The 19,057-nt window shown below is 49.9% G+C and overlaps 1 protein-coding gene across 2 annotated transcripts in view; it reads right to left on the reverse strand.

Moving 5' to 3' along the window:
* Positions 1-10,345: 10,345 nt before the first annotated feature.
* THYN1 (thymocyte nuclear protein 1) overlaps positions 10,346-19,057 on the reverse strand; it is a 362,553-nt gene continuing 353,841 nt past the window's right edge. For both annotated transcript variants that reach the window (XM_086956944.1, XM_086956945.1), the window contains exons 5-8: positions 16,002-16,094; positions 11,268-11,363; positions 10,975-11,125; positions 10,346-10,542 (exon numbers count right to left, since the gene is read on the reverse strand). In XM_086956944.1, the coding sequence (XP_086813070.1) occupies positions 10,499-10,542; positions 10,975-11,125; positions 11,268-11,363; positions 16,002-16,094 (384 nt within the window). In that variant the 3' untranslated portion in view covers positions 10,346-10,498. The remainder of the gene's footprint in view (positions 10,543-10,974; positions 11,126-11,267; positions 11,364-16,001; positions 16,095-19,057) is intronic.

Below are 19,057 nucleotides of genomic sequence, written 5' to 3' on the forward strand. Positions count from 1 at the left end.
TTGTGGCTCCACGGTATTCACCCGAGTGCTTTTCACCTGATCATGCACTTGCCTCTTTAGTTTCAGGCCTCAGCGCCGCCCAAGGCCTGTCTTCCACACCTTCTCACCCCGGGGGTTCAAGCAATTGTTGCTCGTCCAGGCCGGGCACCAGTATCATGCACTTGCCGCTTTAGTGTCAGGCCTTAGCGTCGCCCAAGGCCTGTCTTCTGCGCCTACACATCCCGGGGGCTCAAACGCCTGTATCGACGCTGCGTTTTCTCTCGGGACCTACAGGCAACATCAGTCTCCTCTCAAGGCTTACCAGCTCCCTCCTTTGCCTACGTAGACGCGCCGCCCATCCTTGCTCTTACCGGGCAGTGCTGCTCATGGTTTCTTTCATATCGCCAGGTCGGGAACCCACAACGCCAGTTAGCTGTGTTGCGGGGCTCACCAGCAGCAGCTTCAGTCGTTCTTGGTGCTCTAGCCAGGACACAGCCTTACGCACATTGCCGCCTCAATTGGTCGCAGCGGGCCCACGGCAAGGCTCCCCAAGGCCGCAGTCTATTAGAGTCTCAGTGCCACTCATCCTTTCTCTCAGCGGGCGGCGTTATTTGCGGCTTCTTCTGCTTCTTGCTTCTCCGTTGAGTAACCCTTGCTCTGTCGCCTCCTCTATTAGCCCGATTGGGCCCAGGCCCGGGCCGCTCCCAATGCCACCGCTAACTACCCGCGTCACAGCACCACCCGTACCTTCTCTTACCAGGCAACTCTGTTTGCTGCTACTTTGTCCACTCCTTGTTCCTTCATTGAATGCCGCGATGTGTCGCCGTTCTCACCTTGTGTAGCGGCAGAGTCTGCTCGTGGCTGATTCAGCAGGCTCCTCCCAGGTCGTACACGTCCTGCCAGGGCCCAACTACCAACTTCGGCGCTCACTCGATAGTGATGGACGTGTTGTCACACTACCGGGTGCATGGGGGTTCGCCCAACACCTCGCCACGGCGGCTCGCTGTAAATGCTAAAGCGGATGCATTTTACGGCTTAATGGCGTAAGTGGCGGAGTGAACTCAAGACACGCCCGCCATGTTGCCCCTGCCGTCCACGCCCCCTCCATCTTGGTCTCCAATATGCAATACAGCATTCATGCGTCCCTCCATCTTGGTCTCCAATATGTAATACAGCATTCATGCATCCCAAGGTATTTGATATTGGTTTTCTTGGTATACACTATAAAGGGTTTATACACTTCTGCAGTATCAAGACAATGAGCTGATTGAGGAGAAGGTGCCCCCTTAACCAAGTTCTACCTCCAGCTGTCTCAACCTTCATCAAATGCACTCTGCTCACAAAAATACCCCTGAGTCAACACCAATGGTAAAATGTGGAAGAGACCGGAATAATTTAAAACCGGATCTTAAACCTCATCCTTATTCAAATACATCAGAATTAACAAGTTTTAACAAATTCAGAATTTAATTTGAACCGTTTGTGGGACAATTTCAGTTCCAAAGGATGCCATAGGCTTACCACACTTTAGTTCCTTCAAAAGTTTATTTTGACAACAGATGCTGCTCATTTAGTAAGTGTATCTTTGTTTGCTGTAACAGCAGTGTTCGTCAAGGTCCCTTTAATAGGCATCAGGAAGCTAACCACGAAATTTGCTGCAAAGTGACTTAAAACTCCAGGGCTAACTTTTTTTCTTTTTTTTTTTAAAGTAATAGTACAGAACCTTGTGAGAGGAGAGAATGATCAGTGCATCTAAGACATGGGGTCTCCAACCTTAACAGTAATAAGATCTACTTATGTTCAATGAAAATCATCCCAAGCTACTTTTATAAATGTTACAATAGTGACCATATCAGACAAGATTACATTAGTGGTCTCCATATGCAAGATGACTAGCAGTGATCACATGAGTGCATCAGGCAGGGGGGCGTGGCTAACGGGTCGATGGCGACAGACGCGTGAGCTCTGAGCTCTGCGCTGGCCCAGCTAATTATCCGGTTTTAATCGCTGCTGCTTCTGATCCGGGGGCATGTACTTGGACCCACCGAGACTGGGGGAGCCTGGACCTGTTTCTAGACCGGCCTGAGGACCTGGGGAGCCATGCTGTTGGTGTGGAGCGTGTGTGGAGGCGCCGGCCCAGAATCCTCAAGATGGCGCCGATCACTTCCCCGGAGTGATTGCTGCAGAGTGGGCGCAGCTGATCTCTGCGCTTGCGGGCCTGGCCTCAGGAGTGCTGGGAGGGGCTCTGCTGGTTTGACGCTGCCTGCGAGGGACGGCTGTGAGGAGCACTGCCCGGGGTCAGTTCTCCCGGCTTGGGGAATGGGGTGCTGCGGCGGGGCCGGCCGGTGCCTTTCAGTGTCCCTGGAGACTGGATTGGGGCGGCTGCCCGTGCCGGCACCAGGGCCTTGCTGCTTTGCGGGACGCCGGAGGGGGCCCTCGCCTGGAGTCACAGCCCACAAGGGATTTCTTGCCCGTTGGACTGGCCTGCATCGAGACCACCGGCATTTTCTGGCTGTTGCGGTGGGCGGCGATCTGCCGGTCGGGGGCTGCTGGAGTTTCTGATCCCATCCATGGGAGTTGCAGAGGGGGCTTCTGCTGGTGGGCACGGAGTGGAGGCATGGTGCGACTGTGTGCCCTGGTTCCAGTGAGTGCTGCACCTGCTGGGGGTGAAAGACATATGCCTGGAACTACTTCCTCCTGGGGCCTGCGCCCTGTTCTGTTGCTGGCGGCCCAGTCTGCGGGAATCCTCGCTCTGTGACTCCACGGTCTGAAGTGGGTAGTAACTGGGCTCGGTTTGCTGCTGTGGAGCCACTGGGCCATTTGGGGGGGATCGGAGTTGGACGCAGGGACGCCCAGGCACTAGTCTTCCCTGTGCTGGTACACTATAATACTCGTTGAGAGGGAACTGGGGCATGCGCCCTGGCAGCAAATTGTAACTCTGCTCTTGGCTTTGCGTGTGGCAGCGAGACTTGGGGATCCGCTGCGCCACATAGACCATAAACCGGGGCAAAGATTGAGCGCTGTTCTCACCCTGGTATGGGACGCAGCCACTCGCATTGGTTTCAAGGACTCAGTCGGTGGACGCTACTGTCCTCAGTGTCTGGCTGGTGATGCTGCACTCCTGGGGACATGGGGAAACCGAGGGGCAAGCAGACGGGGGTTCCCCAGGACCTCGATGTCTCGGCATCGGACTGCAGGTGACAGGATTCCCCTTGAGCCCCCGGCGGACACTCTAGTCCAGCAACAGTTGGCCCAGATTTTACAGGCGATAGCGGACACTAAAGACACCCTAAACCAGGGCATTGCAAATGTGGCAGTGGGGCTGGGGATCCTCTAGGCAGAGCATACTAAGCTGGCTGACCGGGTGAAGCAAACGGAAGCCTTCTTGGAAGACATGTTGCCAGTGCAGCAATCCCTCGCTGCTCAGATGGCGGATATCACCCACTGGGTTCAGATGCTGGAGAAGAGAGCTGAGGATGCTGAATGGCGCAATCGTAGAAATAATATACGGGTGCTGGGTCTGCCGGAGGGAGAGGAAGGTACTAGCATGAATGACTACCTGGAGGGCTGGCTTTGTGACGTAGTGGCACCTGCTGGATTGACTCAGTTTTATACTCAAGAGAGGGCCCACAGGGTCCCTGCCCGTCCTCCGGCACGGGGGAGGCCTTCTCGGCTGGTGGTCGCCCGACTGCTTCAATATTATTATTATTATTATTATTATTATTATTAAAAGGCTCTTCTATAGCGCATGGCCACTCGGGAGCATCCCAGCGCTTAGGACTAACCAGAAGGAGATGTATTAAAGATGCAGGTCTGTATTATCTAGCTTTTGGGAACAGGAAGGTTTTTAACTTTTTCCGGAAGGCGAGTAGGTTAGGCTCTTGACGAAGAGGAGGGGGAAGAGCATTCCACAGCCCAGCCGCGTTATGCGAGAACAGACGGCCCCCTGTACGGGCCCTGCTAATCCTGGGAGTTATCAGAAGGTTTTTTTGGTTTGAACGAAGGTTCCTAGTGGGTTTGTATGGCCTGATTATGTCATCTAGAATGGGGGGGCCTCTTCCGTAGAGTGTTTTATGGACCGTGCAGAGTGTCTTGAAGTGGATTCGCTCCTTTATGGGGAGCCAGTGCAAGGTGCAGAGCGCGGGCCTGGCTGATGTACGATGGCTAGTGCCCGTGAGTAGCCGTGCTGCGGAATTCTGGGCAACCTGAAGTTGCCGAATAACCGAAACAGGGGCTCCAAGATAGAGCGCGTTTCCATAGTCCAGCCTAGATAAAACAAGGGATTTCCTACTGCAGAAAGCACGCTCCTCAGGGCCCTATACAGTAGACAGTTGCAAAGTGTCAATTTTCCCTGGCTTTACGCTGGAAGTCCAGCGCCGCAGTACATCTTTCTTGGCGGTCAAGAGGGCTTTGCGCGACAAAGGGCTGCAGTACTCCTTGATGTTTCCGGCATGACTCCGGATAGCTTTAGATGGGAAGACTCACTTGTGTGATGATCCAAGGAGGCGTGGAACAGGATTGAATCTTACAAACTGGCAGCGGACCGGCGGCGCAATGAGACATACCTGCCACGGGGGACCAGAGCCTGCGAAGGTCGCAGCACACAAGGTGTTGCCGCACTGTCCTGCAGGCGCCTAGTGCTTCCCAGAAGGAGAAAGAGAGGTTGGCCGCACTGCGGGCGGTGTCGGAGCTCTTACAGGATTGTCAACTGTCGTCTGGAGCGGACACTGGGTCGGAGAAGGTGTCAGATGGCTCCGCTTCTGATGAGTCCAATGCTGACAGTGTTAAATTGCTGCATGTTACCCCGGGAACAACTGATGGAATTATTTGACTGCTGTATTCCCTTGTTCTAATTCTGCTTCACTCTTTCTCTTCCTCTTTTTCTGTTGCTTGCCCACTTCATTGACCTGCTGATGTTGCATGGACATTTCTTGCACTGATGGGCTGTTGGAGGGGTGAGGGGGTCTGTGTCAGTTGTGGTTTGCCCTCGGAAGCGGGGCATTGTGTACTGTTTGGGGCATGGCGCTGCTCTGTTAGTGGTACCATACTGAGATAACGCCAGTTCACAGCCGTCTACCCCCTTGATCCTCTGTAGTTGCTAGAGGGTACTGTGTGTTTAGCTAGTTTGGATGGGGACTAGTGTTTTAGTGCCTGTTCTGGGGCGGGGGACTTGGGGGTTTTCTTTTTCTTTGTATTGGGTTGGGAAGTTCAGGGGCCTCGGCGTGTCATTATTGGGAGCCCACTTGGGTGCTGTACAATGTTGCATCATGGGGTCACTACTTGAATTGAAATGTTTATCATGGAATGTCAGGGGCATGCATACAATGGTGCAGCAACACAAGGTAAATGCTTACTTAGTGCGCAGAGGGGGTTCAAATCGCTTTCCTCCAGGAGATACACATTACACACCACGAGGGTCTCGCCCTGTAGCGTAGATGGAGGAGATCAGATCTTCTACAAAATGTATTCTGGTATCGCGTGAGGAGTGTTGATCTGGGTAAGGGTGGGGTGCCTTTTACAAATGGTGCAACAGCTAGCAGACCCGTAGGGGACATATGTAGTGGTTGCGGGTCGCCTCAATGGCAGGGATGTTTTTCTGAGTAGTATTTATGCACCCAACATTGAACAGCCGGCCTTTTTTACTCAACTGTCTGGGAAGCTGGTGTCCTATCTGACTGGCTCAGTGATTATGGGCGAGGATTTTAACTCTATCCCTGATATTTCCTTCGATAGGTTACATCCGCCTCTCCCTGATGCACCTATCCATAAGGTCTCTAAGGCCAAAAGAGATAGGCAACTTCGGTGGGGATTGGTCAACACCTGGTGGGCACTCCACCAGGGGGAGCGCGATTATTCTTTCTTCTCAGCGCTACACGAGCTCCATGTTAGGCTAGATGCAATACTGTGTTCCCCATACATACATGCGGTAGTTAAACATAGTGAATACCTCACTAGAACATTGTCAGATCATAATCCACTACTCCTAAGGTTTCATTGGTCCCAGGCATGCCCCGCAACCCCGACTTGGCCCTTAAACACAGAGCTCCTAGAAGATCAGGTCTTTCGGGAGGTGGTGGGAGCCCCAATATTTCCTTGAGAACACTGGTACGGTGTCCTCGACTGCTGTGGAGTGGGATGCCTTTAAGGTCGTGCTAAGGGGTTACTGTATTGCTAACATGGTAGGGGGTGCGTGAGACACTACTTCAAGATATCGAAACTGCGGATCAGCGCTTGCGCACAGCGGAATGCGCTCAGCCCGAGCAACCTAGCGGGCAGCAGGACTTGTTGGAGGCGGTCTCTGTGCAGGTTGAAAGGCTGTGCCGTTTTGATTATAAAAGATATATAGAGCACGCACACACAGATTGTGATAAATCCGGTGCGTTTTTGGCTTGGCTAGCCAACCCCACCCGAAGGGGACGGTCATTTTGGAATTGTGTAACCAGACGTGGGAAACTTTATTATACCCAGCAGGGGATTAATGATCAGTTTCTTGCCTACTATACGGATCTTTATCAGAGTACGGTGATGCTGAATGATGACGTCCTTGGGAAGTTTTTTACTATAGATGACCTTCCACACCTTGATAGGACGCAATCCGAACTCCTAGGTCAGGATATAACATTAGGGGAGCGATAAACATATGGCTCAGAAAAAGCCACCTGGGGCCGATGGACTGCCGATCGAGTTTTATCTGACCTATAGGACCGCTTACAGCCCGCTAACCATGCTCACCACTGATTATAAGATCCTGAGTCGGATCCTAGCGACTCGATTGCTCACGCACATGGTTCACTTAGTGCACAGGGATCAGGCGGGATTCATCCCGACACGGAACACAGCCACCAATGTGAGGCACCTACTTCACATATTGGCTTGGGCGATACTTTTGTGGCTTGGATGGCATTGTTATACAAATATTCCACTGCTCGCGTTAAGACGGGTGGCCTGATCTTGGATGATTGTGCTGTGAGCCGTGGGACGCGGCAGTGATGTCCGCTCTCCCCTCTGCTGTTTGCCCTGGCCATGGAGCCTCTAGCGGCCCATGCCGGGATGGGGCAACGCTACCCAGGGCTCAGAATGCGTGGCTGTATTCAATACATTGCGCTTTATGCCGATGATCTGCTCATGTTTCTAGCAAATACGACTGACGCCCTCGTCGGAGCGAAGTGTTTACTCCAGGATTGTGAGGCTGTTGCGGGACTCAAGGTGAATTGGGCTGCCCCATCGGATGAGGGTTCTTTATTTGCTGACGGTGTGCAGTGGGAGTATCGTTGCTCGACGTACCTTGGGTCCCGCATTTATCATACGCCGGCCGACCTACTGGAAGGCAATGTGGGTAGAGCCATCCGAAGTCTTAAATGTAACCTGGAATTTTGGGAGACCTTACCTCTCTCGGTAGCATGCCAAGGCCCTTCTTAAAATGGTGGCTCTCCCCAGGTTATTGTATTATTTTTTAACCCTACCAGTCTGGATACCTGCGTCGATTTTTAAACAACTTCAATCAATGATCACAGGTTTTCTCTGGGCGGCAGGCAGGCGACGGGTGGAGTTGAAAACTCTAATGAGGCAGAAGGCTGATGGTGGCCTGGCGGTGCCTGGCTTTGAGACATTATTTGGCAGCCCAATTACAGTGGCTTACTCAAGCAGTAACGCTGGAATTTCGGGGACCGGCTGAGCGGGATGGAGTGCTGGTTCCAGGACAGGTGCGGTTTTGTATTATTTTACAGCTGCCATTACGGCTCCAGACGCTTACTAATGAGTTACGGGCGTTTGGGCTTTGCTGGAACAGGAGTCCGCGAAGGGCGCAGATTGCACATCCCTATGCCCCGGAAATCCCTTTAGCCATGTGTACTGCTCTCCCGCATAGGGTCAACTGGGCTGCACTGACTGACTGGGGGGGTAAAGGGTCTGTATACGTTAGGGGATTTATAGGATGATAGTACCCTCCTCCCCTTCGTTGCATTGCAGGATAGGTATGACCTCACCCGTGGGGGCATTTTGCTTCACTCTGCTCTGGTCTCGGCCATCCAAAGGCACTGGAGGGAGGAGTTGTCTGAACCACGGACCTCCATGGCTTGTTAGTACGTTGTAATGGCGTCAGGGACCTTTAAAGCAGTTACTTGCCTATATAGGCGTATGACGCGCGAGGCGCTGACTCCGTTGCAGGCACTGCAGCAGAAATGGGAGGAGGACTTAGGCAAAGAGATCTCAGAGAAGGTGTGGGCCAAATTGGTTGAGAGTGCATAGAAAAGTACTAGAAATGCCTGTTTCCAGCTAGTGCACTTTTTCATACTGCATAGGGCGTACCTCACCCCAGCTAAAATTAACACATACTTCAATATGGACACAGCGCTGTGCCCACGATGCAACACGGAGGGTGCGGATTTCCGCCATATGATGTGGGACTGTCCCCAACTTGGGACGTATTGGGAAGAGGTGGTTTCGCTATTGTGTGAGATAACTAAGAGGGAGATAGAACCCGCTATAGGCCCTTGCTTGCTACACTGGTTTCCCCACACATCCAAGATCAAGATCACTAGCACATTTTGGGATTTGGGTCTTCTTCTGGCCAAAAGAAACATTACAGCACATGGGAAGTCTAGGCAGGGCCCCAGGGTTCAGAGGTGGAGAGCTGACCTCCTAAAATGGGCGGAATGGGAGGGCACAGTTAGATTGCAGCTAGCTATCCGTGCGAAAGTGACAAAGATTTGGGGGCCGCGAGGGCCTGGGAAGCAATGGTGATCTTATTGAAAGCCCTGGACATAGATTTACATGTTGACACTACGGCTGGTGACCCAGCTATTTCGCCCTGACCAATGTATATTCCATACCTGTCTGTCTGTACCTATCATGTCCCTAAATATACCCATCACTGTCATTGCAGTATTCCTTGGTATACATCCCATGTTACCAGTTTTGCAAACGTTTGTGCCTTATCCTGATGCTCTTACAACAATTACTCTGTGTGACACGCCGAGGAGGAGGAGGGATAAGAGGTGGGGGGGGGGGGGGGGGGGGGGGGGGGGCGGGGGACACGCTTTAGGATCGCTTTGTTTTCTTTTGTCCTGTGGCTACGGTATTGTTCTTATGTCTCTCATTAATCATTGATTGTTGCTGCACCGATTCTTCCTCATTCATCTCGTTGTCACCTGGTGCTATTATCGTGGGGATTGGCACACAAACCTGTTACCTGTAAAATATGTAACTTTCTTTTGGATGCGATCAGTGACTGTTATTTACTAATGAGCTCCTGTTAGCCTTTGTATCCTGATTATGTCTGGATGCGTTTGTTTGGAATTAATAAAAATATATTTAAAAAAAAATAATCAGTGCATCAGGCAGGGTTGCCGACAATGTTAATAAGCCTTCATCAATTTGGAATGCCTCTACATGGGTAAGACATAGCAGCCATAGCTGCAATGCACATGGCACCAAGGTATTAATATTAGTAATATGTATCCCCAGTGCTGCCTGACTTATCACTCAAATATCCACTGTAAATCTATATTGGAAATTATGAAGTTTCAAAATACACACATTTTTTGTCCCTGAATCCACACTTTTAAATTTTGTTCAACGTAGATTAATTCAACCAACCAAAAGTGTCCAATTTAGTAGGTTGGGCTGCACACAGGAGAGCTACTCACAGGTAGGTGGAGAGAAACTCGTTGGAGAAGCCTGATCTAAGATCAGAGTTATCACCATTAAGATTGGGATTTGACAACGTGTGCTCGCCAGTGCAAGGTGAGTGAACATTTTCCACAGTGTCAAGAAGCAATCCAGGTAGAATTCCAGACATACTGCCTATCTGGATAATAACGGGCTCAATCTGACATTCACTCATATTGTGTCACAGACTGTTCTCACTGACAAGGTAGGGCAAAGATCTGATTGAAGTCTTATGCGTTATGTAGATGTGGTTAAAATGGTCAGATGTTCACAGTGTACATATTGTGCCCCAATATAGGGCACAGTTGCCTTGGTTTAAAATAAAATAAAATAAAAATCGAATTGTATCAGCTAATGTATAAATGTGTTATGATGATATCCCTGCAATAGTGTACCGGTCGGCATGTTGTCAACTGTTGATTGAATCTCGGCAAATATATTATCTCAGTTGGTCAGAAACCAGTTATTTTCCTTTAATATTTTTTTTAAAACTGGTTATATTCACTGTGTGACCTGTTCACATCTTCTGTATGTCAAATTCACACGCAATGTTTGGTTCACACAACTCCAGTTAATACTCTTATATGACCCTTTCTCTGTTTTGTTAGATTTAGAAGTGGTGGTTCTACATTTGTATGAAAATACAACGTAAATCCACATGCAGCTATTGATAAATTGCCTTTTACTCTGAAATTCCGTTTATATAAAGTTTATTTAAATAAATATACAGTTTACATGCATGGAATGAAGTAAGATGCATATGCACAAGGAGGTATTACTGTCACGAAGGATGCCGATTATGGGGCTCACTGCATGTCCTCACTGGAGTATCTTCGTTTTAAGTTTGTATTCAAGTTTTTACATCCTCCAGGCTCAAAATAAACTCGTATTCCTCTGTTGGAAAGGAAAAGACAAATCAGGTTATTTAGGCACTTCACATACCTAGCTTTATTCCTCTCCATGTACCAAAGTCCATGTTGATATGTTTGACGCCTTCAATACAAGGTGATGGACAAGATCTGTATAGATTGTTGCTACAGTGGAAACACCTTGTGCAATCTACTGTACTATCTTAATCAGGCCCACGAGCGTGAATATTACACCTCTTTGGAAGAAATGATTTAGGATCAAATGTTAGTGGGAGGAATCAAATTTGATTATTACAAAGGTTAGCTTAGGAAAGGTGCACACAAAGTGTACGATAAAGGAGTGCAGCAACCATACATCCCACAGAATCGCAAAACTATATTTTTTTATTTTTTCAATTTAGTACTAACTCAATGACCAGCATTGTCTGAGCCTAGTTACTTGTGCAAAGGGGACTACCTTTTGTCAGTGGTTGAACGGACAACCTGGACCTTGTGAAGAGTGCCATGTTCTTGAGGGGTCCGCCTGTTGCAGTCTGTTCTTGATAATACCTTTTCAGCTCTGTCAGTGGGATGAATCGCTTGGTCATGCGCACAAACTGAACATCCACCTGGTAAAAGATGAAAAGAAAACTGTTGTGTATGTTTGGCATTATTCTTTTGGAAACCACCTGTGCAACACCAATAAAATAGATTTGGTGCACAGGCTTCGTATTTAGAAATGAATAGTTTTAAACCATTGCTATTCCTTACCATGAACCACCTGGGGTTCTCCTGCTGACTGGTGGGATCATAGTGAGCATCTTTCTTGTCAAACTGTGTGTGATCCACGTAAGCTTCCTTCACAATCTGCAAACAAAAGAACAGTGCTATAAGGAAGGCAAGACAAAGGTTCTACAACAAGTGCAATTATAGTGGAAATTGGCCTAAAGCGAAGCTTACAACTTAGCGGTTGGGAAGAGAGTGAGTGATGGCTCACACTCTAGATAAACCTATCGTCATCAGGGAAGAAAGGGATAGGTCATTTTGCGCTTTCGAAAAATATCTGAATCTTTGCATTGGATTAAGTGCAAAAGCTAGCAAACGCGCATGAGACAGAGAAGAACTCTTTTATATCTGTGTGTATTTTGCCTTTGTAAAGAAATGGAGCAATTATCACCCTTGACAAGAACTTATTAATGGAGGCCCACATCAAAAACTCTGCAAAAAGTGCTCTTTTCTCTCTAAAACACCTCAAGAAATGGAAACCTTTACAACCCCACGATGACCTCAAGACAGTAGTCCAATCCCTAGTTCTGTCTAAAATCGACTATGGGAACGCCATCCTTACAGGGACTCCAAAAGCTCACCTAGCCCCTCTAAGGGCAGTGCTGAACATGTCCGCTCGACTCGTATTTGGAGTTAAAAGATTTGAACACATCACTCCAGCTCTCAATTGGCTTCCCATGGAAGGGAGATGTATCTATAAACTGGCCTGCATCACACACAAAACCCTTCACTCTCCTGCCCCCCAACTACCTAAATAAAACTGATAAGAGCAGGTCAATCCAGAACGCTGAGAAGCTCCAACTCTCTTTCTTATTCCTCCAAAAATGAAAAAAAAACACCCAATACAGATCGTTTTCTGGTAACGCTCCCAGGATATGGAACACTCTCCCAGGAGTCCTCAGATGCAACCCCTCCTTCTCCTATTTCAAAAGGGACCTGAAACTCCATCTCCTAAACAAATACGTTCAGGACCATCTTCAACTTGTCTCCTCTATCCCTTGACATACAAGGATAGTGGGTGACCGGACTATGTCATTCTCACCTGTTTCTTTGTATTGCTCTCTCCCCCTCCGCTGTACTGCATATTTATTTCCCATGCTGTATTTTTTTCTTTGGTTTGCTTCCTTACTGCCGGCCTACTATGTAATGTAATGTCCTTCTGCTGTTTACTGTGTGTATGTGAAGCGCTCGGATACCTACCGGTAGGTCTTGTCACTAAAAAGTGAAAACCATCCACACACAGTCCAGTTTTGCGGACGCTCCATGCTATATTATCTTTATGCAGCTGAAAAGCCAGTGACGCTTGTGTGGTTTCCGGAAGCAATTTGCTTCATGCAGAAACACAAGGTGAATTAATATTCAGGCTAGCTAAATGGCATTACTTCTTATTTTTAAGTGATACGATCCTTTCTTTTTTTTAAAAATTTTTTTTAAAAACCTTTATTGTGCAGTATCAGCAAACAATTACGGGCCGACATCAGTTTAAGCACTTTTGCGAGTTATACGGTGACTCAGCAGTACGTCAATACAAAATAGCAAGCATTCAGAGTTACACTGGAGCTCATCAGACTGCCGAGAAACAGGAGAAATTAAGGTTCGTTTTTAAAATTTTTAGGGTATGTTTTAAAGTATAGAAACTAAGAAGGATCAGAAACCATACAGGCCACCGATGGCAAGAGTGGGCAACGCCTATCAAAGGATATCCAACGAGCAGAGAAACATAATCAGAGTAGCGGCACAGGAATACATATGGAAGGATAAACAACCACAAAGTATGGTTCGTGCCGGTCATTACCCACCCCATACCAAGCCACCCTACTGACCCAAAGTAAGAAATAAGAAGATAAAAAGAATTAAGAAAAGGAGAGAGAAGAAATAAGGCCCATAGGAACTTAAAACGGACAAAATAAACCCCCCCCACCCTACACGCATGCAGAGGCTACGGCCTACCCCCCCACCTAGCAGTGTGCCTGTCGCCCAAAAAAGAGTACCCGAAATGTAGACACAGAAATGAAAAAGAAAGAAAGAAAAAGGAATCATATAAACCGGAGGAGGGCCATACATTTGTGCTCCCGGTCTCCCCAGCCACGAGTTTATTCTCCACCCCAAGAGTGGAAGTTAACAACAGCAAGCAACAATTACGATAAAGAATGGGGAGAGTTATCACATACTGCGCAGCTAAAAGTGTCATAGGAACATTTCAACCCGATTCTCCGCCAGCCAAGCAGCCATCAATTGTGAAAGGGAACCACTTAGCCCTGGCCTGTTCGTGTGAGTCCCCCTAAAAATGGCCCCTGAGGAAAGCCCGTCCCATCCAACACAAAGGAACAAGATGTCCTCGCACGGCCGAGGAGAGGCCTGTGGATACAAAATGGACGTCCCCAGTCACCAATAGATCCACCTTCCCCGTCGAACATCGCCTCCAGGTTCGCACGATGACACGCATTCCACAGCAGGAAGAGTAGGGCTTGAAAGGAGGAGGCAGTCACGGGGGCTAACAGCTGCAAAAACATTGTCCGAGTCAATGGTGGCGATAACATGGACAAAATCTCAATCCTCGGCTGAGAGAGGTACCCTGCAGCGCTGCAGGAGCTGGCGGACGGCTGTCCGCAGGCACTAACACAATCAGGGATAGTCCGCTCCCCTCTGCACTCGTGTGGAAACATAGTAGCCCCCTCAAGAACAGGCGAAGGCAAATCGTCGCACCCCTGGGAGCAGTCCAGCCGTAATCGCCCCAGAGTGAACGCAATGTCGTCAAGCTTCTTTCCCAGCTCTCGGGAACCATCCCTCCACGCAGATCGTAGGTCACCAAGAGCTGCAAGAACGGCGCCACAGGATAGCGCAGGCTGTAGTCCCCACATCTCAGTAGCACGAGATGACTCGCGCACCCCATCGCACAGCTCATCGATAGGCAGGGTAATGCAGTCTATCCCGTTCGGGGAGCCATCAAGCTTTTCCACCTTGTCGGGAGTATGATGATAAAATGGGGGCGAGGGCGGCACCGGTGAGCTGCAGTCCAAGTTACCGATGCTAACAAGGCACCCTTCTAAGGAGCGATCCTCGGTAATAGCCATCCCTTCTTCGGCTCAAGGCAGGGGCAAATTCGGGGGTGGTCCGCAGAAACCGGGCAAGTTCAAAAAAAGGGGGTCGATACAGCTCACCTCCAACGTTTCACAAATAATTAGTATTCCCAGTGAGCCCCCACCTCGAAGATGCACTCCGGTCGCGTGTTGCGATAAGCCGCTCTCCGGCAGAGAATTTCTTTTCTTTTTCCCTTCGGCAGTCAATGCGTCCCAAGGGACCAGCTCCGCCCAGGCCCAGCTGGCCGATGTTGATCAATTGGCACCCGGCGGTGTTTAGCAGCGTAGGTCCCGGCTCCAGGGCTGTGGAGGCCGCCAAACAACTTCACGAATATCTCCGGCTACCAGGCAGGCAGAGGCATCGGGAGAACACGAGTGATGACCGCGCGCATTCACCGGCATCCCGCTGCAGCGCAACCCCAGGATAATGATCCGGATTTCAGTGCGGGGCTCGAGGGCTTGCGAAGCCGGGAGCCTACGCTTCTGCTCCGATCGCCATCTTGGCTCCTCCCCGATACGATCCTTTCTTATGAAAAACATGCATAAGCTAGGAGAAGATCAAGATTTACAGTACCTTGAAAGGTGTGGCCAGGACATGGTTTGGGGCTGGAGTTAAAGTGGGAAGTAGCATAGGAACTACTTTGAACCTGAAAAACCCCAAAACGGTCACCTATAGTGTTTGGGAGAGAGGCCTGGATGTTTCTTTGAGGGGGAGGGCGTGGGCAAAGAGGGACCTTCGCGAGGACCGGGACTGAGACCAAGGGCACACCATAATGCATTGTGAGGGAGGAAATTGACTTACTAGAGTTGATGGGAAGGAGGTAAAACAATGCTCCTTGAACCTGTTGCATGGAAAAACTACCCTCTTGAAACGCAGGGAAGAGGCAGGATCCCGCTTATTGAGGGGTGGGGGGGGGGAGCCTACAATCCAGTTTACAAGCCTTGGGAGAGAGGCCAACAATGTGCTGAGGCAGTTGACAGAGACTCTAGACTAAAGTTTGCCTCTGAGGGTGGGGTAGGAACAGAGTGTACACTGCTGGGAACAGGAGTAAGGGCAAATCCATCATGAAGGAATTAGGACGTAAGCAAGGACATACAGAAATTATATGAAAGACAAACCATCAGAGGTTGTAGTGTGTTGATTTTTTTTAAAGCAGAAACTAATGGGGGCAGTTGTGCTGTAAGGACCGTGTACAATAAGCACATTTTTTTTTGCTTAACAACGGATGCATTGCGACGGCTCAGACCATCTCTCTAATGTCTCAGCACCCCTTTCTGTGCATCCTTAATCTTCTCTCACCCTCCTCGCCATTTCTCAGTGACTACTACTTCTCGATGACTGTTTTAACCCTTTTGTAACCACCAACCTCTTCTCTATGGCGCTCCCAATTGTATGTTCTCCGCTTTCCTTAGTCCCACCTCTACGTCATCTTAGCCCACCACATGGAAAACCTTGGTCTTACAAAATATCCAAATTGCATATACTCTAACGATTTGCTTAATTGCAACACGCCTAAACTCACATTTAGCTGAAGGACACAACATTTTTTTCCAGACACTGAAGTTGTTCCCCTGTTGCTGGTAGTGGATCTGCCGGAAATATCCAGTATAGTCCTGCAGAAAGAGCAGCAGATCTCACCTTCATTATGCCTGCTATCCCCGGCTCCTTGCAGTTACTGTGGTAGAAAAACGCCTCCTGGCCAATCTTCATATCCTTCATAAAGTTCCTCGCCTGCAAAGGGTGATAAGAACAAGAATAGAGATGGGGAAGGGCTGAAAGGTAGTAGCTCGCAGAGGAAGGGTGTCAACACTGTCACGGTTACATTTTGGCTGCCCAGTTATGTGACACCCACAGAAAGCAGGTTTCTCATCAGGAAACAAAAACATTATTCTGAACCGTGGAATATCAATTGCTGTGAAAGACCAGGACGGTAAATAAGCTAGTCATGAACTAATCTGTCAGCCTCCCAAAATAGTAATTAGAAAGAAAGGAAAGGGGGGGGGTATGGCGGGGCGCCACCCCCCTCCTTCCCCAGACCTCGATCGGTGGTGGGGCGTGCCCCCGCCACGTCTTGATGACGCGGCAGGCGCGCCCCACCGCCGATTATTGCCGGCTCCCCCAGTTGACCCAAAAGCAATAGAATTGCTTTCGGGTCAAAAGGGGGGGGGGAGCCAAGGGGCAGACCAGTTGCGACTGGTCTGCCCCGAGGGGGTTAAAAGCCGGGGGAGTGCGGGAGGCGTCTTCTCGTTCCCACGCTCCCCAAGCTTGCCCTTTGCCCCCAGTCTCCGCGAGGCTGCAAACAATTTTCTGTTATTACTTTTTCAGCCCGGGAGCCCATGTGGGCAGAAAGCGCCCAGTGGACCCCGGATCCAGCGCGTCGAAGGGTGCGTGTTGGTGTATCATTGCGAGAGGAACCACGGGAGCAGCGAGGCAGCTGAGCGGGGAGGGGCGTACAGTAAAGCCAGACAGTGTAATTGGCAAAGGCTTCCAGGGATCGGCGCGCGGAGACAGTCGGGGAGCCTCCACTCTACACTGGTAACACTCGGAAGATTCCGGTAAGAGCGTTGGGGGCATGCACAGGAAGCCGGGCCGAGCGGAGCACTCGGGATCTGTGTTCCAGCTGGGGAGCAACAGCTTTTACTATAAGTTATGCTAATTCAGTCAACCTAAAAGCGGTACTGAGCCAGGAAGATCAAAAGGAGTGAAGCAATCGAGAGTAGGATTGATAATTACAACACAGGAAACTTCAGGTCAAATATACATAATCCTATTCAAAGAGAACTTGAATAGTAACTACCAGTGTGTGCATTGTTAAATGGGCGGCAGCTGCGAACCGCGCATTGTGGAAAGTGGAGCAGGGTCGGGCGGGGTGAAATACTTGGAGGGGAGACCGTATGTGTCACGCTCCCTTTCAAAGGCGAAGCAGGGTCGGCCCTGGGTAGCACTTGGATGGGAGACCGCATTTGACATACCAGGTGCTGCCGTTACTTAAAAAAATAACACAAAAGTTATAAACAGACTGCGGCACGCCAGAGGGTTGTGAGGGCTACACAGGCGCAGTTTTAAATGCGAAAGTAGCAAATTGAGAATTTTTACAGGCAAAGTTCGTAACATACACAGTCATAGTCTGGTGTGTGATGGACGCTTGCGCTATTTAACTGATGCTCAAGTGAAGGGCTAGGATACCTAGTCTGGGGGTATCCCTTACATTGGAACTACATTCTCAGACTTTTTTCCTTTTAATGAGTGCTGCTAGAGTGCAGAGTGATACGGTTGAATAAGTTATTGGTTTTGTGTGGCTAATCTCGTTTTTTCATCATAGGTCTTCATTAAGGGGGACATTGCTTGCTGTGCCGACATGGACATTGCTTGCGGTGCCAACGAAGAACGTGGGACAACGCAATCAGCGGACACAGACAGGCCTGCACTTCACTGCTTCTGGTGGGCCCACCGGGCTAGAGTGCGCTCGCCCAACACCCAGGCCAGCTGGTGTGTCCCGGTCCCAGTTGCGTGGTGCTTATGGCCAGTCTGTGTACTCCCAACTTGGTACAGGTAAAACCGGTCAGGCCCTGGTGGGTACAGGAATACATTGTGCTGGCAGGGTTATCACAAGTGTAGGTGGTTTACCAGTTGTGAGTAAGGCCAGTAGACGTGGCGCAAAGCATTCCTGCGTCGAACATATGCTGCAGGGTATGATGCGTAGTATGGCAGCGATGGACAGGAGATGGGGGAAGGTGGACCAGATAGGAAAAAGGGTGGCTGAGCTCAGGCAGAGGTTAGATGATCAGGCTGGGCCGTCTGGGAGGCCTAAGCGAACGATAGTGTCCCCGCATCCCAGGGGGGAATTGGATCCACTACCCAAGCGGGCCAGGGCCAAGAAGGGTAGTGGTCGGGTCCCGAAGCAACAGGGAGAGGCGGGTCCTTCTGGGGGGGTCCCTGAAGGGGGGCTGGTGCCGCCGGTGGTCCCTATACATACTCCCCAGATCCTGGCCATTATACCAGTAACACCGGCACCAGCCGTGCCGGTGCCAACACCAAGCACAGTGCCTCTGGTGGTCCCTGCGGTAGTCCCGGTGGTACCCATAATTAACCCTGCACCTGTCCCGGTCACAAACACAGCAGCCCCCATCCAGGTATTAGCACCTCCAGGGGTTGGTCAGGTCCCTCCGGAGCTGGCAGCACAGATAGCCGCAGTTCTCCCTTGGCTAGGGATGGGGGGATGTCACCATCTTCACTAGGTACAGAGGAGGTGGGGGAGGATCCTTTGGCGAAGGCGCATAAGATGGTGGCAAGGGTCATGACTGCCCCAGCTAACGGGGGCGCCAAGTGCGCCTATTCCTCCACAAGCAGCATGTCCAGGCAGCAAATCCGGAAAGGACAAGATGGTAGAACCAACGTGAGCCGGGGAAAGTGGTAAGGATGTGGCATTACCTGTGCTAGGTGAAGGTACTATACCCTCCAGGAGAGAACATTTGGCTCAACATGTTACACAAGAAGTGAAGGATTTAATTTGGAACAGCAAATATGTCAATATGTTTTCTTTGCTCGCGGATAACAGGGAAATGGAGTATGCTAGGAAGCAGAAAGATTGGATGTCGCCTAGCGAATGGCAGGGAGAAATGGCAAGATTCAGGGTGGAAGAGACATTGATAAACTGGATTAGAGCCTTTTCTGTGTTTATGGCGATTACAGAC

Source organism: Lissotriton vulgaris, chromosome 2_1, assembly GCF_964263255.1.
Source record: "Lissotriton vulgaris chromosome 2_1, aLisVul1.2, whole genome shotgun sequence".
In the NCBI taxonomy this organism is placed as follows: domain Eukaryota; kingdom Metazoa; phylum Chordata; class Amphibia; order Caudata; family Salamandridae; genus Lissotriton; species Lissotriton vulgaris.